Consider the following 25,713-nt stretch of genomic DNA (forward strand, 5'->3'; position numbering starts at 1 on the left):
ATCACATAAATCACTCAGATGAGTACGTGAAACGATTCTCTGCTAAGTCAGTGATTATCTAAATTTGTTTACTTTCAGTGTGACTTTTTATCTGTATCTCATCTATTTCAATTATTTAAGAAGTTATGTACATTTCTGTTAAATATAATTTCTATGACTTTAAAGAAAGGAGGTTCTCATGTGAAGTGATGCTAAAATTGAAGTAATTTTGTTCGTTTCTTGTTATGACTAGTTTTTTCCTGCTTCATTTAAATATTCTAGTACAAGGAAAAATTTAATGTCTGGTATGCTGGCCAGAACCAGTATGATTTCTATCCAATTGGAAGAAGTGTTTTCACTGCAATACAAACTACACAAGCAAACAAAACACAAGAAACAATATCAAAGAGCATACAGACAGATTGCCGACAGGATTAAGGTTATTGCTGATATTTGTTTTATGGGCAATAAGGCCATGGTCCAAGGCATAGTTCTCTGCCTAATGTTACGTCTTCCAAAGTTGAAAACATCAGTGGCGGCTTTAATAACTCAAAAAGTTGTTACAGTGCCACACAAGCTCAGTAAGCTTAACTGTTTATATGAATCCATACAATGGTCAGTTTGTGACATCATCTGATGACTGCCTAAGATCGCAGAGTCATGTCAACTTCAGTTATGGAACTTATAATGGCCAAGGGTTGCCAATGTTTGTTTTATTTATCACTAGGGCCCACATCTTGTCTATTTTCAATATGACTTCTTTTCTGTTAAAGTTGTTTTTGTGCTTTTGAATTTCTATGGTCCCTCTATACATCACACTGTACTGATGATTAGATCATGCTAAAAACACAGTGTCAGAGAACCTAATTTGGTGGTTCCCTGGTTCCAGTGAACGATCTGCTACCACCCATTTACTCGTCTTGCCCAGGTGACAATTACTCTTGTGTGCCATATAAAAATTTGCAACAACTTACTTTCAAAGGGACAACAAATTTTATGAGAAAACTTACAGAATGGCTACGGGGAACCCATTCAGTGGAGCTGCAGCAAAATTTTTATATGAAAAAATTTGAAGAGAGAGCCCTTCAGATGGGGAAGAAGAAACCCTCATGTTGGTTTTGGTATGTGGATGATACTTTAGTTACATAGCCTCATGGAGAAAAAGAATACTTACAATTTCTAATTTTTTTGAATAATATTGATTCTAATATAAAGCTCACTAGGGAAAAAGAGAAAGAAGGTCAAATTTCATTTTTGGATGTACAGGTACTTAGAAAACCTTATGGAACTTTAGGGCATAAAGTCTACAGCCCAGTCACATGGATATATACTTCACAGAAATTCTAATCACCATCTTAAGCAGAAAAGAGGAGTTATTAAAACATTTGCAGACTGGGCTAAAAGAAGCTGTGAGCCACAGCACTTGGAGGCAAGCTTTATCACTTGAGAACTGCCTCCAGAAAAAATGGCTATTCTTAGAATGAGATAAACAGAGCACTACATCCTAAATGGCCTAAAGCTCCTAATGAAAAAGAAGCATTTGTAAGAACTGTCACAGATTGCATCACAAACTACTAAGAAAACACTGCACGGACACATTGATTAATCTAACAAGAAAGTTAGGCAAATATTTGGAAAATTGCAGAGGATCTATGCTTGCTGCTTGCCACACCAGGAGAACATAAAATCCGTTGCACTTGTGGTCAAGTGTACATAGGAACTACAAAAGGGTGACTAACACTTGCCTTAGGGAACGAAAGAGCAATTGTTGCCCAGGCAAGATGGATTAATCAGCAAAAGCTGATCATGCACTAGAACCAGGGAACCACCAAATTTGTTTTCCAGACACTGTGGTTTTAAAAAGATCCATTAATACTATGCTAAGATGTACAGAGGGGCCACAAAAATTCAAAGGCACAAAAACAAATTTAACAGAAAGGAAGCAGTATTGGAAAAAAGCCAAGTTGTGGGCTTAATGCTAAATAAAACAAACAATATAAACATTTCCTTTTTGCAAGCTTCATGACTTAAGTGGGCACAACTGTGTGACCTTACACAGTGGTCTTATGACAACACAAACTGACCGTTGCATGGTTACATATAATCAGTTCAGCTTGCTTGAGAGTAACTGCTTTCTGAGTTGTTAAGGTATCTGATGATGTCCCCAGCACTGGAAGACGAAACATTAGGTATAGTGTCACACTTCTGACCATGATCTTATGCCCATAAAACCAATGTCAGCAACAATGCAAATACCATCCGCACAAGTCAGCATTATAGAATGATTAAGGTTGTCTGAATTTTACTGACATCTAAATAAAACTAAAGGGCTAACAGTAAATGGAACAATCATGGGGAAGCCACAAAAAGGGAAAAGCTACTTAGTCATTGCATGCATGGTGCACAGGGTGCCACGAAAGGAAACAGCAATTGAAGTAAGAAATCTGAGAGAGACATTTGCTCTGTTCCAAATGATTTACATCTCAACATCCAGCACCTTACAGCATCAGCATGGTGGACTAGTAACTGATATTTGCTGACTAGTATTACAGACTTTCTGTGAAGAAAACCTTTAAGGTGCGTCCACAGGATGCCCTTTTTCCATTCAACTTTGTGCACGTGCTTACATTTCCAATGTAGCAACTACGCACTTGCCTTTATGCATGTGTAATTTCCACTAAATGGAGGCCATATGTAGTTGCACATTGCTTCCTGTGATTGGTGGGAATTAATGTATGTTGACTCCAAAGAAAACAAGCTGATATTTATAGAAGATTACAGACAAAGAAAAGTTATGTGGAATGCTGCTTATACAGTTCATTTGAATAAAAGAGATGAGGTGCCCTGAGCGACAAGTACTAGATAAAAATTCTCCAATCATATTGCTGTAAAGGCATAGATACTGTAAGTCTCAAAGTAAGAAAACAAAGAAAAACCTGCCCACTATTTTATGAAAAGTGTATATGAAAACTGCAGATGATGATTCTTGATATGGTGACTTAACAGAACAGCTGGGGAGGCTGACATCTGAACAACAGAAATGACAGTGAGTGTAGCTCCTCAAAAAACAACTAGAAACTCAAATGAGGGACAATGATTTATGCAAGAAATACAAACTTTGAAAACACAACCTTAGTTCTAGTGGATTCTTGTGTCTGGCATTCCTGAATTTGTCTAGTCTGAGATTGTTAATCTAAATATAATCTTTAAAGATTAACGTTGTGTAAACAACTTTGTTATAAAATAAAATACAAATGACACATGGAAAGTTAGTTAACCACCTCAAAATGACTAAGATCCTCAGTCCTTAAGTACTTCTCAATTTCAGGAATAATCACTGAAATGTTTAGTTCTGAAACGTGAAATACTTAGTTCAAACTAGTATATAATTCACCGGTTACCAGCAAACAAAGTTATTGCCAGTCTTATCACTGCAGTTTCCTCAAGAAGAAAATCGAATATCTAAAACCTTGCTGTGACCACCTCCTGAAATTTGCAAACAAAATGTTGTCACTTTGTATTTCTTTACTCATATTATATAGATACTTTTTTACCCACAGCCACCTTTGTGTTTTCTCTTGTGTTGCCTTTTCATCACAATGCAGCACAAAATCCTAAGCATGAAGGGAATACATAGCAGACTGCTTGCACAATAAGGTAATGTGTGGACACGAGAAAACCCATGTATATATGTGTTGTTCTCATTAATTTTCCTGCATGCTCTTTGTCCCATGTCTCTCTAATTGTGCACAAAGAATGAAGCATCATGTGGCCATACCTTTAAACTCAACAGACTAACAGCTGAAAAAAAAGACAAGCACCCAGAAGGTACATTTTTGTGCAGGGCAGTTGTATACATTTTAAGGCACAACTGCACTCCAAACTAAAGCCAAGATTCCCCATCAGCTAATGTTCAAGCAGCTTTAGAATGGTGAAATCAAGTTTAAGAAGTCAAAAAAACCCAGTACTTCGATCTCTATTTCCTTTCCTGAGAAGAGAAAGGGAACATGTTAATTGCCTCAGGAGAGGAAGAAATGGACAGAAGTTGCATCTGACTGAACACAACAGTAGTGGTGAGTAAGCACTTAAGATTAATTTGCAGAGTTCTCTGTATTTATAATGCAATTTTATTTTATTTTCTGGCAAAGTTAACATCCCTTGAGGTTAATATAGTATAATGAGAGAAATCACCGTGCAGTTTTTTTTTATTCACAGAAAGATTTTCTGATAAAACAGTCTTTGTCAGTGAGCTACTCAATGTGGCCAAAAAGTTCCGAGACCGACTTTATTCCTGTTGTACAAACACCACTAGTGCAGTACCTATGGTGGCAGCTTGAACTAACAACTGCAAACAACAGATGTGCATTTGATCGGACTGTTGTGAGCACGCAGTGCTAAGTAGTGGATGTGTGGCCATACTGTGCCAACGTAGTGTCACAAATTGCAACTGAGTAACATCCCCAAGTCAAGTGTTCAAGGCATTTGGCAGAATATTTCGAAGAAAAGAAAAGTGTGTAAAATTTGTTCCACACAACTTGTAACCAGTTCATCACATTATGCACAAACAAAAATTAATTTATCAGTACACTAGGCTCCACTGAAATTCAGAATTGCCACAACACACTTGCATAGATATTGTTCACCCTGGAATCCAGCAATTACACATATGCCTCACCTCTAAGTGCAACGTCAAGTATGACAAAGCAGGCCATACACTCATTTTTGATAACTAACTGTTCTCATAATTGACAATATACCAAAAACTCATTTGACAGGCCATCATGATGATTATGCCACCTGCAGAAAGAAATTATCAACCAACACAAACATTTATGACTCTCTTGGTCATTCTGTTTGAGATGGAGTCAGGTGCAAGACCTGCCCAATCCACCCAGCCAGCACTTCCTCCTATTCCAGTCCTGTCACAGGCTTATCCTATCCCAAAAGATGCTGGACCACCAGTGAAAGCCGTAATGGCATACCAGCTCTGCTGCAATCAGTGCATGGCTTTTTATATTGGTATGACTACCAAGTAGCTGTCCACCAGGATGAAGGGCCACCACCAAACTGTGGCCAACAGCAAAGTGGACCACTCTGTGGCACACCATGCAGTCAACATAATAAGCTTGATTTCAATGGCTTCTTCCCAACCCAGGCTATCTGGACCTCCTCTCCACCACCAGCTTTTTTTTGAACTGCACATATGGGAGTTATCCTTACCACACATTCTCCACTCCCAAAATCATCTCGGCCACAGCCTACAGCAACTTACTGCTCCGACACCCTCCACCCATCAGTTTCCACACCCTCCATCCTATCACCTACTCCAACTCACATCTCCTCACCCCCTCACTCCCCACCACTCTGTGCCACACACTGCCAATGCACACACTGGTCTTTTCCCATTCTCTGGTCTCCTCCTTTACCACTCCCTGCTCCCCTCCCACCCTTACCCACAGCCTCACAACTATATGCCTGGCAGCCTTCTCCTTTCATCACCTAATCCCTGTGTGGTCCACCAGACAGTGCCGACTTCTTCTCTCTTGCTATCCCTCCCCCTTCCCCACCCCACTCCGGACTACTTCTCCCATTCGACGCAACACAGTTGCATTCTGGCAGAAGATAGCGGTCGTGTGTGTGTGTGTGTGTGTGTGTGTGTGTGTGTGTGTGTGTGTGTGCGTGCGTGCTTGGTTGTGTGGAGGGGAGGGAAAGAGAGAGAGAGAGAGAGAGAGAGAGAGAGAGAGAGAGAGAGAGAGAGAGAGAGAGTTTCCATTTCTGAAGAAAGCTTTAGCCAAAAGCTCAAATGTGTAACAGTCTTTGTCATACCTACTGCTACTCAGTGTGTTATCTGTATGGTGAGTAGCAATCTATCATTTTCATAATATTGCTGATATTCCAACCTGGACAGTCTATTGTATAATTTCAACAGATTTTCAATTTAGTGCTAATTCGACGTGTTGCTTTCTATTGCATTCTGAACTGTGTGTGTCAATTTTCTCATCTATGTTCACAAATTAACTGTCCAAAACATCTGCTACACATGCCATAATAATGCTACAATTCTTAGCAAAGCACTATCTTTTCTATGGTTAATTTCTCTGTTTCTCTTTTAAAAATATTTATTATTAGTTCTGGTTTAACAATGTTTACATATTTTACAAATTTCTATGATCACACAGAGAGTGCCCAATTCTTTTTCCCCATTCTTCTCTGCTCCTCCCTAACTCTTCAGGAACAGTCTTATTTCTTATTAACAAATGAGTCTACCAAATCCAAATATTATGTAGTTGTACCTGTTTTCTTCTTCCATTTGGCACCACATACATTACAGTCTTTGGAAGTCTATTTCTTGCACTCTTTTGATGAGCTCACACAACTGTAAGTGTTTCTGTTGAATAAAATTAATCACTGAATTTTGAACACTGATTTGGACTGATTACTTAGCTTCTTTTATTTTTATTTTCTTGTTATCACTACTGAACACCTTCAGAAATACATCTCTACAGGTTCGTAATTTTGAATTTAGTTACCATTTCTTTGTCAAAATTTCTGAGCCATAAGCGATATTGCTTATTGTTATAAAAATTCTTGCTCTAATATGATCCAGTAAAACCTGAACTTCCATGTATTAAACAGCTTCAAACATCTGATTACTTTAGAAATGAATTAACGTGTTAAATATTTAATGTTAAACATGTAAGTGAGAAAAGTTTAGAAAATATTTGAAACTATACTTAAATTTTGTCAGACATCATTAAATGCTCTCATTATGAAACACTGGCTGAACATATTCTGTGTAATTTGCACTCCATTTTAAGAAAAAGTGAAGTTTTTCACACATCTTAGTGTTTATGATGTCACATCTCCCGAACTATGTCTCATACAATGATATAATTTTGCAGATATATTGAATAGTATATGTGGGTACTGCCTGCAAACTGTATTGTAAATAGAGTCTGTGATGTAGTAATAAATTAAAATTTCATGGCTGATGGTGAAGTTTTACTGCATGAACAGTTAAAACGTCATACGCAATAAACTTTTTTTCCTTTCATCATTTTGTGGAGGGCCTCACCAACATATAAAGTTTCATACAGGTTTGAAATTATTTGTAAAGCTTGTCGGAAGAAGCTAACTGCTCTCATTCTCAAATACTATACGAATAAAGGCCAAGTATATGTGTGCGTCAGTTATGTTGCCTCAAAATAAACACAGTTTGTAACTGTAATACTTGTTTTATTGTATCAAACTTTTAATATAAGATTATACCTCTTAATTTCATGATGACAGCATTTTAAATTTTTAAATCCTGTCAATAATTAAATGAAGTATTAAAAATAAAATTTTTGTTGTCCCTAGAAGCTGTTCGATAGACAGCCTGCCACTGGTAGTGGGTTCCAGGATAGTCTCTTAGTAATACAGACCTTCCCTGTTTATCCCACAAAATTCCTTTTAATAAATAGTTCTTGATCTAATTAATTTACCTTGTTTCCTATCATTTGTTATTTCCACTTCTAAGTATTTATTTTTATCAGTAGCTGCAACTGTTCTCATCACTTTTTCGAATACAAAATTGTCATATACTCCACCAGTTACCATGTGTTTTGATGAATCTCCATATTTCTTAATTTTTTTTTCTTCCAGTGTTGTCAAATTTCTTCTGTGTATATTTTAAGTCACATGCATGAACTGTAATGTCCCTGACAACCAGTTTGTAGCTTGAAATCCAGGTGATAAATATTTGACGTGGCTAGGATATGCCTGTAAAATGTGCTTACCCTACCACAGGGCAGGACAACCTGTTAAAGGGATCAATGCCAGATACTAACTATGCTTTAATACTGAACATATGTTTATGTGGGCTTGAGTACCAACCGGCTGTCCATCATAGATTACTTATAGTTGAACTGGAAGTCTTTCAGGAAGATTGCAGAAGAAAGTTTCAGTGATGGAAGGAATGATTTGCTTAATGAGACCTTTGTGGAAATATACTATCCAAAAATGACCACTGTCAAACTGTTGGTAAGGACAAAGTTAACCATCCCATGGCAGGACAAGCTGCTGAGCACAACATGTTTAATTTCAATGGCTGGCCCACACCCTTTGCCATCTAGATTCTACACAGATGAAACTCATTCTTACAAATATCCTTTGATCCCACAAGCCTCAAGGTCTCAACCTCTACTAGCCCATGTCCCACACCCACCACTGTTTATTTTCCTGTGCCTCCCCCTTCACAGAATTAATCTATAAACACACTATTCTCTCCTTGGTTTCATGTTTCTTTGTTTCACCTTTCTCTCTCCCTTTTCCCAACCCACTTCTCCAGTCATCATGTGTCATACACATCCATCCTTGTGTGCACGACAGCAGGTTCACTGGTGATGCATTCCTATCACTTTCTTTCGCTGCCTCACCCTCTCGGCCATTCCACCACTTACAACCCCTCATCCCTCTGAACTTCAGCCTGGGACACAGTAGCCATGTGTGTGTTTTAATTGTAAAGAAGTATGCTTGATGTAAGCTCACAAATTTTTAATTTTGTTTACATGCATATCCACCATTCAACAACTCAACACTGAACTATAAGATGAGTTGCCACTTCGAATCTTTCCACTGTCTGTATTCCATCCATTCCTTCCACCACTGAAACTTCCTTCTGCAATTTTCCTTGAAAGACTTCCAGTTCAACTATAAGTAATCTATGAAAATATCCACATTAGTCATAAGATCACTATAAATATTAGGCTTTCATTTTACATAGGCAAGAATGTCATTCTAGGTGGAAAACTGCTACAGATTGCCAAAGGTTAGGAGAGATACTAAATATGCTCTTGTGAAGAAAATCATTCTGGCATTTATACTGAATTCTTTAGTGGAATTATGGGAAATTGAAACTGAGGTCTTCAAATTGGTTTTGATTGCACACTTCCTGTCCAAAAATCCACAGTTTACTAGTGTTTAAAACATTTAGCAGAAACCTTTAAGGAGTACACTTGTACCCTAAAGACAAAACTCATAACTAATTTACATTCAGTGAAGTCAGAGAAGCAATGGTTCCAAACAGCAGCATTTGCACAAATATAAATAAAATACTGCAAACTTGTACAAAACGTATCTCTAATGAAATTATGTTATTTACACTTGATACTATGTGAAGGACTAAAGAAACTATTCAGCATTCAATTAATATATATTTATGATTTTCTTGCTTTTGCACAAGCATAAGATAGTTTTTAGGCCAGTTTAAAAAATTATACACTAAATTTACCTGCACAATCCTGGGCAACATACACCGTCAACTGTTCAAAGTCACTGGTTTCTCTGGTGGCCATATCCACAGCTTTCCTGAAAAAGAAGGAAATAAATTGTAGCAAATAATATAATTTAATGCCATGAATTACCTCACATTAACAATTACTAAAACAGAACTTGTGGTCTGTACAGTCCAAACACTACAGTTACACTAAAAATTGAACTAAACAAGATTTGCCCATGTATCAACATGCAGCCCACTTAAAAACACACTAATGTGCAAAGAGCTGTTTTAACCATTAAATGGACTTAATTCAAACTCTGTCCTTAACAATTATACACTGAGGTGACAAAAGTCACGGGATAGTGATATGTACAGTCTTAGACACAAAAACTGAATGTTGACTGGCCGCCACAGAGACCAAGTCAGTCTGAGTTGTTCACTTAAGGTGGCCAATAAAACTGACCGCCCCTGACAACACTAAGTCCAGCCAACTGCACAATCTGGCAACACTGTAAGATGCGGAAGTGTCAGGAGGAAGTGTTGTCTACTTCCAAGATGTGTAGTGTGAGCCTGTGGTCTAGTGGTAATCATCGTGCATTCTAAACTTATAGTCGCATGTTTGTGTCCGACTGTATCTTTTTACCACATTTCGGCCATCGTCTGAAGTTATGAGTCTGATTGAACATTGAAGATAATTCGCTTCACATCGTACACACCAGTAAATAACAAATACTTCCAGAAAAAATTCCACAGGACAGCTTGTGGCTGCGTCATGATCAGAACAGCTTACGCTTGAACGTTTCCTTACGCTGCAGTGCCTACCGGACACCGGCCAGACACCACCCACCGCCTGAAATCGGGCGCCATCCAGGTGAACGCGGCATGATGCTGCCAGTGTATGCATCAACTGTCATTTGCGAATTTGAAGTTCTAGTTATCATCTTGCAGTTAAGTAATGGACTTTGCATACTTGAAACTTATGAACTACAGTTAAGAATTGTAAAATTGGGTTGCAAGTGGAAAAAGGTGTAACATCTGCAACACAGTATTTACTTCTGTTATAATAGAGGGGTGAATGCAGAGAAGGCAGCTTGAAAGATTTGTACTGTGTGTGGAGTGAGTGCTTTTGGGAAACATACACCAAAAAAAGATTCTTGATTCAACAAAGATCGTTCTGGCACGAATGTCTTTCCACATTAGGGAATCCTGACTACTGATGTAAGTGATGGATTACCATTTAACCATCAAGCGACATTTACTTTCAACAGGCAAGGTTCAGGAGTCTGGTTTAGGAATACTGCATGCTCTAATTCTAAACAACAAAAGTCAATGGAGTGACTGTTATTGCAGTTTTGCTTGAACGTCATCAGGTCACTCACTGAGCATCCCTAAGCAATACTGTTACTGGCGATGAGTAATGATGCTTTCATCGTTAACTTCCTAAAAAGAAGTGAAAGGCTGAACCCTACCAAAAGATGTAAACTTAAGCAAAGGGAAGTATGAACATAATATTTTCCATCCCAGAGCTCCAAAAGTGTGTTTTGCACTACGAATTCTTCCCCAAGTGTGTGTCCACCACAGCTGGAATTTCTTGCCAACAACAGACACCTTTCAGTAGCAGTGCAAGAAAACTGACCGACAAAACTACATCACATGTAATACTGCATGATAATGCACTCTGTTGATTTGAGGAACAAAACTATCCAGGAGATTGATAGGGAAGTCATCTCTCAGGCACTTGTTCCTCTGATTGTATACTCTTAAAATTTTACCTTTCCCACTCTTCATCGATCAACCGTCAAGGCAGTTCATTTCTACACAAAAATGTTCTTCAAACTACACTGCCTTAATGACATCGTTAGAACCAGTAGGTTCTACAGGCATAGAATTTGCAAACTACTTTAGCATTGTCAGATTGTTTTATATATTGTGAAAGAATACACTGTTGTTGATTAATTTCACTTTGGTCATTATTGTTGTGTTCAATAAACTAATGGAAAATGCAATTAAAATATTCACTGTACTAATACAAATTACATTCAACTTACTACAGAAACATCACGATGACTGTCTATCTTAATAAAGCATTATGTGTCTGTAAGATGATTGTGGCTATTTTAGCATGAATTAATAGGATAACTGACTTTTGACCTGGAAAAGGTCTGTATTTACTTCATATTCTGTATCATACTCAAGTATTAAGAAAATGTGGCAGTTCATAGATAAAATTATGTATTCATAATAACGAAAAATATGTGGGCAGAAAACAAAAGTGGCATTATGAATTTTGTAGTACCATAAGGTTTTCGCTCTGACTCTAAGGTGTACTGAAAGTAGCAAGACGAATTTTGCTCAAGCATTGTCTTATGACTCCCTTATGAGTTTCTATCTGCCTAGTTATTGCTCTGCTACAAAAGAATTAAAAATTTGGCTTTCAGGCAAACGAAGGCAGCTTGCACCTGGTGCGCAAGTACATTACCTTGGAGCTAGCAAAGAGGTGTGGCAGCTATATCTTACTTATTGGTCCAGTAGCTGCTATGACAGACAAATCACAGCATAAGAGATGAGAGTAGTTGTATTTTCTGTGCAGAATGACTTTCATGGACTAAAAAGCATTAACTGACAGCCTTATATCACATCTCAAAAGAAAATCACTCGCGTTACTCAAATGAAATGACAAAATGATATCAAGTGAATTTAGCAGGATAGTTCTGTGCCATCAAGGAAGTAATTCATTGGTCACAGAGTTGCCAAACATATTCTGCATTATTGCCAGGTTTCAGTTATACTACCAGGTAGGATACCAGATGATGTATTCTGTGAGTGACCTTCGAAGTGATTATAGCTTTGTCTCAAAGTTGTGGGTGACAAGGGATAGAATATCCTCATTATATGTCAATGAGTCTTATTCACATTTCTGTAATTAGGTTTAGCGGCTAGAGCATAATTACCTGTAATACATCGATGCACTGACTCCAAACAAAATGTCATAAATTAATAACTGCAACAATTCTTTGTGTCTTACTGTCTTAATCGGACCGAAACCTTGAAAGCGTATTGACCAGAGGCAATTCACAATTTTGGAGCTTCTCCAGTGGTAGAGTTGGCAACGTATCTTTGCTATACAATATTGTTATTGAGATCACCGTCATTGGCACACCCGCCAGAACACAGGAATGGCCTGACTTCTTCTTGTCAGCATTTCTGAAGGATATTCTGTCATTGCTCGCGCACGCACTCCGCTGCTCGACTCGCTGCGGCTTGCATCGTTACCGTCGCTCGCGCACGCCAACGCCACTAGCCCAACGCCATGTCCGGACGCAGAAAGGGAGGCAAACTTGCTGCTGTGGCAAAGCTTCTGCTCACGCTGGCAGGAGACGGCCGCGGCAGCAACAAGAAGAAGAAGTGCAGCCGACCGCAGCACAAGAGGCAGTGCTACCGCTGCCAGAAGATGGGACACGTCGCCAGGACGTGCAGGGACGCAATCGCGTGTCTGAAATGTGCAAAGGCACATGATACACGTGACTGCGGCAAGCCACCACACGTCGCGCCAACGTGCGTGCGCATACCTGAAGCAGCGGACACCAACAACCGCCAATAAAGCAGTACATGAAGAAGAGGCAGCCGTCCCACCACCCCCGCCCAAGGGGGAAAACGGCGCGGCCGCAATCCCGTTTAGCGCCGCTACCGACGACGCCGTGGCTGCCCTCAAAGCCACGATGGCGGCAGAGAGAGCGGCCATGCAGAAGAAGATCGTCGGTCTCCACCGGCAGCTGCAAGAGTTGCGGGAAGAAATCCGGACGACGCAAAAGAAGACACCTGCCCCCGTTGCCACCCCCACGGTGGTACAACAAGTTGGGGTGGATGTGTCCACGCAAACGGATGTGTCCACGCAAACGGACGTCGCCCCGGTACCTGTAGCAATACAGGAGACCGGGGAGACACCTATGGACGTGGTGCAGTCCGTCTCGCCGCCGCCGCCGGAAGTGGTGAAGAAGCAGCAGCAGCAGCAGCAGCAGCAGCAGGACATACAAGAGGCGGGAGGGATGTACTCCACAACCATCCCCTTCCCGGACGTCACCAACCTCCCAACGGTCTTGAAGAAGATCGTGACCATGGTGCGAGATGGGCGGTACGATGTCCGAAGAAAAACGTACCTTTTCGTGGAAGCGGAAGGGAAACAGAAGCCACCGCTTCCACACCGGCCGTTCGAGCTTCATGGCGGATATCGGGCAATTATGCTCGAATTTGTCACGAAGAAGGACCTCCACACCATAAATTCCAACCCGATCTTCACGCCGCGGGACTGAGGCTGCATCTTGGAGGACGCCGTCGCGCGGCTGAAGAAAGAAGTTGGAGATGGTGCGAGGAAGCTCACACCCGAGCTGGAGTCCACGCTGAACAACATAGCGCAGGATGGGAAGAACATCTAGTACCACAGGAACATCCACCGACACCGCCAGCATGCCTGTATGCTGGCAACCAGGACTTACGACCAGGCAACACACAAGGACCATCCACAACGAGAGGGAACACCATTCCAACAAATCCCGGAGACCCCACTCATACAATGTGGCAAGCATATGATGTCACCAGGTCATGTTGTATGCTTTATGCAAGTCAAAAAAGATGGCAACCAGATGTTTGCATCTGGAAAAGGCTGTTTGGATGGCAGACTCAAGGGCCACAAGATTATCAGTGGTAAAGAAACCCTTGCGGAAGCTGCCCTGACATGGAGCGAGTAAGCCACTTGACTCCAGGACCCAACCCAACCGCTGACACAGCATATGTTTCGTGAAAAAGTTCGAAAGTGCTGTGAGTGATAGTGATAATTTGGAACAAAAATTAAAAAAAGACAAACCAACTTTTTTAAGATGAAGGGACACAAAGAAGATTACTGTTTTTCAAGAAGCAGTTAAGTGTGCAAGCTCAAAATAATACTGACAAAGCTGACTGCTATTTCTCTATGAATGAGCCTGCTCCAACGTTTTGCGACTCACATTTTTTGGTACACAGACAGTGACTGCCCATCACACAAGTGCAACAATGAAAAAGTATTCACACAGAAAGGACAAAACATATCAATGACAAGATACCTGCCTGGGTTGATATCAACAATCTTGACGCCATAAGATGCTATTTGGGTATCAAACTAAATCAATCCGCTGACATAATTACATTACATCAAAGTGGTTATATCACAGAAGTTTTACACCGATTCAGAATGGATGACTGCAAGCCAGTAAGGACTCCATTGGCGACAGAGCAAGTTGGATGCAACAGCTGTGAACATGGAAGATGGCACTCATGGCCCATTCAGAAAGTTGGATGGAGCACTGATGTACTTCACTGTCGGCACCTGACGACAAACGCTATGCAGTCAATAAGCTAAGCCAGTAAAATAACAGCCATAATTTTGTTCACTGGTAAGTGGCTAAGCAAATCCTTATTTTCTACAAATGGACCATAGACAAGAAAGTGACCAAAATCATGGATAAGGAAGGTATATTCAGTTTCACACATGCTGATTGGGGAAGTTCTGATGCTGATAGGAACTCATTCACAGCGTACAACTTCACCTTGTCCAGATCAGCTGTTGTTGTTGTTGTGGTCTTCAATCCTGAGACTGGTTTGATGCAGCTCTCCATGCTACCCTATCCTGTGCAAGCTTCTTCATCTCCCAGTACTTACTGCAACCCACATCCTTCTGAATCTGCTTAGTGTATTCATCTCTTGGTCTACCTCTATGATTTTTACCCTCCACACTGCCCTCCAATGCTAAATTTGTGATCCCTTGATGCCTCAGAACATGTCCTACTAAACGGTCCCTTCTTTTTGTCAAGTTGTGCCACATACTCCACTTCTCCCCAATTCTATTCAATACTTCATCATTAGTTATGTGATCTACCCATCTAATCTTCAGCATTCTTCTGTAGCACCACATTTCGAAAGCTTCTATTCTCTTCTTGTCCAAACTATTTATCGTCCATGTTTCACTTCCATACATGGCTACACTCCATACAAATACTTTCAGAAACGACTTCCTGACACTTAAATCTATACTCGATGTTAACAAATTTCTCTTCTTCAGAAACGCTTTCCTTGCCATTGCCAGTCTACATTTTATATCTTCTCTACTTCAACCGTCATCAGTTATTTTGCTCCCCAAATAGCAAAACTCCTTTACTGCTTTAAGTGTCTCATTTCCTAATGTAATTCCCTCAGCATCACCCGACTTAATTCGACTACATTCCATTATCCTCGTTTTGCTTTTGTTGAAGTTCATCTTATATCCTCCTTTCAAGACACTGTCCATTCCATTCAACTGCTCTTCCAAGTCCTTTGCTGTCTCTGATAGAATTACAATGTCATCGGCGACCCTCAAAGTTTTTATTTCTTCTCCATGGATTTTAATACCTATTCCGAATTTTTCTTTTGTTTCCTTTACTGCTTGCTCAATATACAGACTGAATAACATCGGGGAGAGGCTACAACCCTGTCTCATTCCCTTCCCAACCACTGCTTCCCTTTCATGTCCCTAGACTCTTTATAACTGCCATTTGGTTTCTGTACAAATTGTAAATAGCCTTTCGCTCCCTGTATTTTACCCCTGCCACCTTTAGAATTTGAAAGAGAATATTCCAGTCAACATCGTCAAAAGCTTTCTCTAAGTCTACAAATGCTAGAAACGTCGGTTTGCCTTTCCTTAATCTTTCTTCTAAGACAAGTCGTAAGGTGAGTATTGCCTCACGTGTTCCAACATTTCTATGGAATCCAAACTGATCTTCCCCGAGGTCGACTTCTATCACTTTTTCCATTCGTCTGTAAAGAATTCGCGTTACTATTTTGCAGCCGTGACTTATTAAACTGATAGTTCGGTAATTTTCACATCTGTCAACACCTGCTTTCTTTGGGATTGGAATTATTATATTCTTCTTGAAGTCTGAGGGTATTTCGCCTATCTCATACATCTTGCTCACCAGATGGTAGAGTTTTGTCAGGACTGGCTCTCCCGAGGCCGTCAGTAGTTCTAATGGAATGTTGTCTACTCCCGGGGCCTTGTTCCGACTGACATCGTTCAGTGCTCTGTCAAACTCTTCACGCAGTATCATATCTCCCATTTCATCTTCATTTACATCCTCTTCGATTTCCATAATATTGTCCTCAAGTACATCGCCCTTGTATAGACCCTCTATATACTCCTTCCACCTTTCTGCTTTCCCTTCTTTGCTTAGAACTGGGTTTCCATCTGAGCTCTTGATATTCATACAAGTGGTTCCCTTTCCTCCAAAGGTCTCATTAATTTTCCTGTAGGCAGTATCTATCTTACCCCTAGTGAGATAAGCCTCTATATCCTTACATTTATCCTCTAGCCATCCCTGATTAGCCATTTTGCACTTCCTGTCGATCTAATTTTTGAGACGTTTGTATTCCTTTTTGCCTGCTTCATTTACTGCATTTTTATATTTCCTCCTTTCATCAATTAAATTCAATATTTCTTCTGTTTCCCAAGGATTTCTACTATCCCTTGTCTTTTTACCTACTTTATCCTCTGCTGCCTTCACTACTTCATCCCTCAGAGCTACCCCATCTTCTTCTACTGTACATCTTTCACCCATTCCTGTCAATTGTTCCCTTATGCTCTCCCTGAAACTCTGTACAACCTCTGGTTCTTTCAGTTTATCCAGGCCCCATCTCCTTAAATTCCCACCTTTTTGCAGTTTCTTCAGTTTTAATCTACAGTTCATAATCAATAGATTGTGGTCAGAGTCCACATCTGCCCCTGGAAATGTCTTACAATTTAAAACCTGGTTCCTAAATCTCTGTCTTACCATTATATAATCTATCTGATACCTTCTAGTATCTCCAGGATTCTTCCATGTATACAACCCAGATCAGCACTCACACTGAATTCACTGTAGCAGACAGCCATTGCTCTTTCATCAACTGAAGCTGAGTTACATGTGCCTCACCAAGGCAGCAAAGGAAGCAATCCACTTTTCAATATTCACATGAAGAAAGAGGGTTAGAGAAACTGTCATACATCACCTTGTTCAATGATAGCCAGTCAGGTCGAAAGTTTGCACATAACCTAGATTTCACTCACAGCTGAAGCACATTAGTATAAAATATTACTTCATTCATTGAGCTCTACAAGTGTATCTCCTGAAATTAGAACACCAGCCAACAGAAGGTATGGTGGCAGATGTACCGATTAAGGCTCTTCCTGCACTGAAGCATGAGAAATTTGTTTAAGGACTTGGGCTTCAACCCTTGAACCATAAACTTAAGACTACTTTCTTAATTTATCCCTGTCTCTAAAAACTGAGTGAGGATGTTGAGATGCAAATTTTACCACCATGTAATATCTTTGGTGCCTACAGAAGTTGCTGTGTGAATGTTTTTAAGTCTGTTGTTCTGTGGCTCTGAAGTCTGTGTTGTTAAATGTACAGTGAGTTATGAATAAAGTTGTTTAGTATTTGTGTGTTGTGCCATAATTTTCAAACCACATCCTGACAAGAACAATGCACCAGCCCACAAAAAATGCTTTGGCAATGGCAAGCAAGACACTGGGAATCCCAAAATTAAAAAAAAAATTAAAAACATACCTTATTAGTGACTCCTACAAATTACCTGAATATCTAGATTCAGGAATTTCAAATTTTTGTTAGCTACATGGCAAATAGCAGTGTTTGTTATAAAGCTGTATGACAAGTAGTAGTGTACTATAACCAGAACTCAGTATTTATAAACGTAAAAATATTTTCCTTGAAAAATATCATTGTAATGAAGCAAATATTAAGCTGCTGATTGCAGTTAACAATAGAATACCAACAGATTTTCAATAACATGTACAAAAATATTGAGGGGGGGGTAACCTTGCAACCACAAGAAAATTCTTTAATTATTGCTGAATTTTATTAACAACAATTTTTAAAGCAATACTAAAGTGTAAGTAGGGTGAAGAACCTGAAAATATTGAATGCAGAATTCGTTGTGAGAACTCAGTCTACTAATAAGTGAATGACAGTTTATGAACACCTCAATTAGATTAAAATTTATGGATTAAGTTTAAATCAAAAAATTTAAAACAATTTTAGAATATGATACGAGAATTCATTAAGAACAACAGATTTTGAAAATTTTAAAATATAAAATATACAACTAGATTACAATATTTATATAATAAAACTGAAGAGGCAGCAGCGTTTTTTGAAAGTAACATCATTTTTACTAATTTACTCAATGATATTTAGAGGCATAAGCATGAGCAGCATAAAGTAGTTTAGTGACAGTTCATTGTTTATACATCACCACACAGGTTAAGTTTCTATGATGTCTTTGTCTCAAGCTAATATATACCTTGACTTGTTCCATATCCCTGATGCTTGTCCGCGATGGGATCTGTTGCAACTCAAATAACTTAGACACCACTGGGTAAAATTATGACACCTTCCTTGGTTGGCACAAGAAACCAGAGTAACAGGGAAAGTCAGTCGACTGAGCAGAAGTTACACCACGGCTGATTGCTCGTGCAGCAAACATGGCTGCGGAAGCACTGGGTTGGTTACCTCATGTTGTTGCCAAGCAGAGGAGCTAGGAGTGTAAATACCATTGGTGCAGCACAAAAGCAAAGACATCATGGTCTAGATGGCCACTTACTTCATATCAGAGCCATGGAGTTCTTGTTGCTTTCGTGATCGGAACCTATGCAATAGTAAAACATGTACCCACAGAGCCAGTATAAAGCACCCTCATGTTTAGTCAAAGAGATAACAGTCTAGCAGTCACCGTCTACAAGGAAAGGTCCTAACCCAGTCCACTTGGCGATACACACACACACACACACACACACACACACACACACACACACACACACACACACACACACAAAAACCGTATGTCAGTGTTCCTGCTAAGCCACTGGCATCACAGCAGGCATCGTACCACCTGCTACATCACAGCCTTCCCACCTGCTGCCTTCAGCACACGCTCAGGAGGGCATGGCCACAACAAAGCATTGCAATGAGTGTTGTTGTGTGTTGTGTGACTGCTAATGATGTTTCTCTGAGCAACCGGTGGTCATCACCCTGACAACAATTCACTGACTCAACTCAACCCTCTTACTGTACAGGTCATGCAACCCAAGCCTCTGCAGATGGATGGAACATGATTAGTAAATGAATGAAAACTGAAGTATTTGAAAGATTAACTGCTGGAACTAGATTTTACATCCTCTGAATTTCACCTACCTGTTGCCACAACCAAGGAAATCTATGACTGGAGAACATTTTGAGTCCAACAGGTTATCAATGTTGTGAATGGATATTTTGCAGATTTACCAGAATCACACTTCAGGGATGGAATCTAGGGTGAAAATGGTAGATAATGTACATTGTCTTAAAGAGGATTATACTGAAATGTATATGATTTTTGACTGAAGTAACTGTCTTTCACTTTCAGGTCAAGAAATTTTCACAATAACCTCATGCTTACTTAATCCCTCTTGTCTCAAGGACTCAGTAACAGAGCACATACATGGAATTCATCTGTAAAAACATCACCTAATGTCACGCGAGTATTTGCTCAGCAGTGAAATGGCAAAGTCACATGAGACATCGGGGTCACATAAGTAAATTGAAGCCGACTGCAGCTGAATAATTTTTATGTTGTCTAATTAATGTGGCACTCGAGCCAAGTATTGGTCTGCAGAGCATTTCCCAGTGATTCTGTTTTTAAAATAGAACTCTGCCTTCACAGTACACAAAACAGCCACCACCATGTTCTTGACATACCAACAGTCTCAAACTGTGACAGATTCTCCAGTTTTGAATACACATATCTTGTTTTGAAAGTTGGTTTTTTATTACTATGAAGCCAGATTCTATAATTTTAACAATGTGGGTTCAGACAATGCTTAAGGAAACCTCCATCTAGTTACATCATCCCCTACATTTGATGTGAGGCTCAAACAGCTACCAGATCTGAATTTTAATACACATAGTGGAAGCCAGTCAAAAAAGAAAAAAGGTCCCAGAGAAAATATGATTTGTACACTCAGCTTTAAAAAACTACTATGGGAATTGTGAAGCAGAAAGTAAGTGCGACAAGCAGTTATTTTTATATGACAGGAATATAAAAACAAATGGAGGTAGTAGGCAGTTATTTTTTGGGTGATGAAGCACTGAGAAATTACCTCCAATACTTATCTCAACTGGAAATCTTTCATGATCACAAATCATCACACAGGGTGCTCCATGCCTCAAAATGACATCATCTACAAGGAACCTCACAATTTTCAAGCTTCAGCAGGCACAGCTTTGATGACTGTGTAGCAGGTGAGGGAGCCAGTGTAGACTATTATTCAGTGATTACCAATTTGGTTGAATGGCACTGCTGATGGTGAAATTAGTACCAGATGCCCCAGAGGTAATTGCAGCACATGCTTCTGTTGCTGGCACTCCTCACTGTGACTCATAGTGTCTACAAGATCGGTAGAGACCTGGCCAGTGATACCTGCATATGAGTCTGTCTAGAGTCTTTGCAAATGACAGGTGATAGATGTTTGAGCATCATGGAAAAGTTCAGGTTGGCTGTCTGTAGATGAGCAACCATTTCCACCCTGTCAGACTATAGTTCCACTGATACAATGTTCCATCAATTTATTTTAATTTTACTTTGGTTACTCAATCATTCTCCAAGGCTCCACAGCTATCCGCAAAGTTAGACTCCACCTCTGTTCAGCAGCAATGTCATTTAATGTAGCAATGGTTGAAATTGTGTCCGCTGTGTTCTGCCAAGGGATTCCTTGAAAGGCAGGCAGCATCCTTGTGTTTGTGTCCATTTTTGTATACCATTGTGATGTCATACTGCTTAAGCATCAGTGCCCATGTTGCCAATCACTTAATGCCTCCTTCAGGTTAGTCTACAAGCATACGGAATGGTGGTCTGTCAAAACGGTGAATGGTTTGCCAAGTAAATACAGCAAGAACTTGTAGGTAGCACAAATGACTAGAAGGTACTCTGCCTTGATTGTAGAATAGTTTTTTTTAGTACTCAATACTCTGGGATATTAATATCTACTCTGGACCTTGAGTTTATGACTATTGTTGCCGGTGTTTATTCAGTGCTCTTCTCACAATGAACTTGGCATTGTTTATGTTTAGGGCTTACACATTCATATCCGGTGCGGACATTTTAGGAAGGAAACGCAACCATGTTCTCAGTACCTTCCTGAATTCATACTAGAACTGCACCTACCTACACCATGTGATCAAAAGTATCTGGACACCTAGCTGAAAACGACTTACAAATTAATGGCACCCTCCATCGGCAATGCTGGAATTCAATAGGGTGTTGGCCCACCCTTAGCCCTGATGGCAGCTTGCACTCTCGCAGGCATACGTTCAGTCAGGTGCTGGAAGGTTTCTTGGGGAATGGCAGCCCATTCTTCACGGAGTGCTGCACTGAAGAGAGGTATTGATGTCAGTCAGTGAGGCCTGGCATGAAGTCTGTGTTCCAAAACATCCCAAAGGTGTTCTATAGGATTCAGGTCAGAACTCTGTGCAGGCCAGTCCATTACAGGGACGTTATTGTCATGTAACCACTCTGACACAGGCCGTGCATTATGAACAGGTGCTCGAACATGTTGAAAGATTCAATCTCCATCCCCGAATTGCTCTTCAACAGTGGCAAGCAAGAAGGTGCTTAAAACATCAATGTAGGCCTGTGCTGTGATACTGCTAGGCAAAACAAGGAGTGCAAGATACCTCCATGAAAAACACGACTACTCCATAACACCACCACCTCTCAATTTCATTGTTGGTACTACACACGCTGGCAGATGATGTTCGCCAGGCACTTGCCATACCCACACCCTGCCATCAGATCGCCACATTGTGTACCGTGATTTGCCACTCCACACAACATTTTCCCACTGTTTAATCGTCCAATGTTTACGCTCATTGCTTATGAGCAACTGCTTGACCATGAAACCCATGTTTTCTCACCTTCCGCCTAACTGTGGATCCTGATGCAGTTTGGAATTGCTGTGTGATGGTCTGGGTAGATGTCTGCCTGTTACACATTATGACCCTCTTCAACTGTCAGCTGTCTCTGTCAGTCAACAGACAAGGTCAGCCTATATGCTTTTGTGCCGTACGTGTTCCTTCACGTTTCCACTTCACTATCGCATTGGAAACAGTGGACTTTGGGATATTTAGGAGTGTGGAAATCTTGCATACAGATGTATGACACAAGTGACAATCAACTGACCACGTTCGAAGTCCGTGAGCTCCACGGAGTGCCCCATTCTGCTCTCTCACAATGTCTAATGACTACAGAGGTCACCGATATGGAGTACCTGGCAGTAGGTGGCAGCACAATGCACCAAATATGAAAAACGCAAGTTTTTGGGGGTGTCCGGATACTTATCACGTAGTGTATCACATTTAGCGTCACTGTATAGTTCTGTCTAAGCATTCTTGTCATAGAATGCCAAGATCTGCAAAAGATATTAGAGCCTCCTTAAGAGCAGGGAAAAATCTTTTTTGCACATTTTTCCACAAAAATTTGCCTTCTCCCTGAAGTACTTTTTGCAAGGGACATGTCTTGATATAGAAGTACTTTTATGAATCGCTGGTAGTACTAGCACATTCTAAGAAAACATCACGAATGTGCTGAGTAGGAAAATCTATGACTGCTCTTATTTTCTCTGGGTTGGAACTGACTTCATCACCACTCACCACGTGTCCCAAAACTTTTATTTCTTGAGTGGCACCATTCTGTTCAACTGCTCCTGGTAGTCCTTTGTTGCCTTGGGCAGAATTATAATGTGATCGGCAAACCCCATAATTTGTATTTTTTCTCCATGAACTTTAATTCAGTTACCACATTACTCCTTGGATTCCTTCACAGGTTGCTCACTACACATATTCAACAGCTTTATACTGATTCAGTAACATATAGGATAGGCTACAACCCAGTCTAAATCTGTTCTCAATCACTGCCTCCCTTTCACGACCCCAAACTACCATAACTGCAGTTTGATTTCTGTACAAGTTGTAGATAACTTTTCATTACCTATATTTTTTTGCTGCTACCTTCAGAATTTCAAAGAGTGCATTCCAATCCACATTATGAAAAGCTTTACCTGGCTCTACAAATGCTATAAACATATGAAACTTCCTGGCAGATTACTCTTTCCAGTACACAGTTTCAATCTGCCAGGAAGTTTCATATCAGTGCACTCTCCACTGCAGAGTGAAAATTTCATTCTGGCTATAAACACAAGTTTGTCATTCTTCAGTCAAACTTCTAAAATAAGTAGTATGGAGCAACATTGCTTCTTGAGGTTCCTACAATTCTTCGCAACCCCAAATGATCTTTCCCGAGGCCAGCTTTTACCAGTTTTTCCAATCTTCTATAATCAATTTGTGTCAGTACTTTGAAATCACAGCTTCCAACATTGGTGGCGGTTTGGTAATAGTCACAAAAGTATACCATTTTTGTGCCGAGTCAGGTACAAGATTTACGTAAAAATTACTCTATGAATTAAAAAGAGTCAGCTACAGGAAACTTATTCAGTTCAGCTGTATTTCAAATTTAGCCTTGCTGTCAGCCAGTTTATGGTACATGATCAGAGAATTTGATAGTAGTATTACTTGCCTCTTTCTGAGATGAATCCAATTTTAAATAAAAATAGCCAAGGTATTATTTCCCTTCATGTACTGTCATTATTGACATCAGTACTCTGAATTACTAACAACAAATTTCAGCCAAACATATGTAGACTCCCTCACAAAGAGCCTAGTCATCCACGGTACATTTATTTGTTCCACCAGTGAATCTATCAACACCTACACCAACACTCTTACCCAGCCCCCCTCCCCTGTAAATACTTAACAGATCTTACACACAAATAAATTTCCGTGCCAGTACCCTCCTCTCACTCCAACTAGTGCCACACCCTCTTCCAAAATCGAAAACTTAGAGAAGTACTCTTCTTGTATGCAGCACCAGCCAGGTCAACAACGTCTCGATACTTTACTCTGTGAAGGCCATGACTTCCTGAAGCTGAGCCCTGAAATGAGATCATAGCTCCCAAGCCTATCCACACCACCAGCTGTAGCCTTCTGTCACCCTCCCAACCTCTGTAATATCCTTGTCAAACCATGTGACAGTCCCAGACCATTATCTCTAACCCCACAATTGTTCCTTCACTACACTGCATTTTATACATGAACGTCGATCACCATGCTGTCTTCACTACACTGCATTTTATGTATGAACGACGATCACCATGCTGTCTAAGTGTATAAATGAAACCAGTGTCCAGTTGTTGAGCATGCTCTGCAGTGTGACTTATGTGACCTGAGTGCCCAATACACCACACTAACTATTTGCATCTCTGAACTCCTTGTGTGGAAACTTCTTTTCCAACATATCCCTCCATCCAACAACCACCCTTCTGGACTTAATCTCCATTAACATCTCTCTCTCTCTCTCTCTCTCTCTCTCTCTCTCTCTCTCTCTCTCTCTCACACACACACACACACACACACACACACACACACACAAATTATTTTATTAACTCCTTTTTTACCTAAAAAATACAACCTTCCCCCACCCCATTCTTTCTCTGTCTCCATTTTAGTTTTTAATTTCATTATTCATTTGATTTCTCACTTCCCCTCCTATATCATCCTTTTTCTTCTCACTCTGTCCTTATATAACTGAAGTTTCCATAATGCTTACCAATATACTATCTTTGGTCTCCTACTCTCTTTGACACTTCCCCCTTTCACGGTATCTTTGTTTTCCATCATCCTCACAACACATTGGTCCATCTCATCACGGGGCATGAGTGGCCTGTTGCTCCTTTCTAACTTTCCCCCAACCTATCTATCTTTGCATAAAGGTGTGTATCAAAAGCACTGTTATTTCACCTCCTGAAGACAATTGTTGGAGAGTCATCTCTGTAATTTTAATGTGTCGGAATTACATAAATCTGTAACTGTGACAGGAGAGTTCCTGGGTGATCCATGGTTAGGTAGAAGCAGAAGTTTTCCTGATATAGTATGAGATGCTGACATATCAGTAATCAATATTTACGCTTCTTTTCAAATATGCCAGGTGATTTCACAATATAACTTACAATCCATCATAAAAAAGTTATTCCACTGTTACTTCCTATTTCTCCTCTATTTGCATGTAATCCCCTTCACTAACATCTTCAAACTTCTCTCCTTCCCTCCTATAAGTACAAGGGGCATTTGAAAAGTCCGAGAGATGGCACCACCGGCGTGTATCGAGGTCATGTTTAGTTGGTAGAATCTTTGGAAAGAACGCACACCAAGTTTCAGCCATATTGGTCTATTTCTTTGTGTTTGGCATTCGTGTGAATCAAGGAAATTGAGTGATTGTCAAAAAATGGACGAAAAAGAATTTTGTATGGTGACTGAAATGAAATGGAT

The 25,713-nt window shown here is 40.1% G+C and overlaps 1 protein-coding gene across 2 annotated transcripts in view; it reads right to left on the reverse strand.

The window, feature by feature from the left end:
- LOC126470123 (cysteine protease ATG4C) overlaps positions 1-25,713 on the reverse strand; it is an 81,201-nt gene that overhangs the window by 15,064 nt on the left and 40,424 nt on the right. For both annotated transcript variants that reach the window (XM_050097738.1, XM_050097736.1), the window contains one exon: positions 9,251-9,327. In XM_050097738.1, the coding sequence (XP_049953695.1) occupies positions 9,251-9,327 (77 nt within the window). The remainder of the gene's footprint in view (positions 1-9,250; positions 9,328-25,713) is intronic.

Source organism: Schistocerca serialis, chromosome 3, assembly GCF_023864345.2.
Source record: "Schistocerca serialis cubense isolate TAMUIC-IGC-003099 chromosome 3, iqSchSeri2.2, whole genome shotgun sequence".
Lineage (NCBI taxonomy): Eukaryota > Metazoa > Arthropoda > Insecta > Orthoptera > Acrididae > Schistocerca > Schistocerca serialis.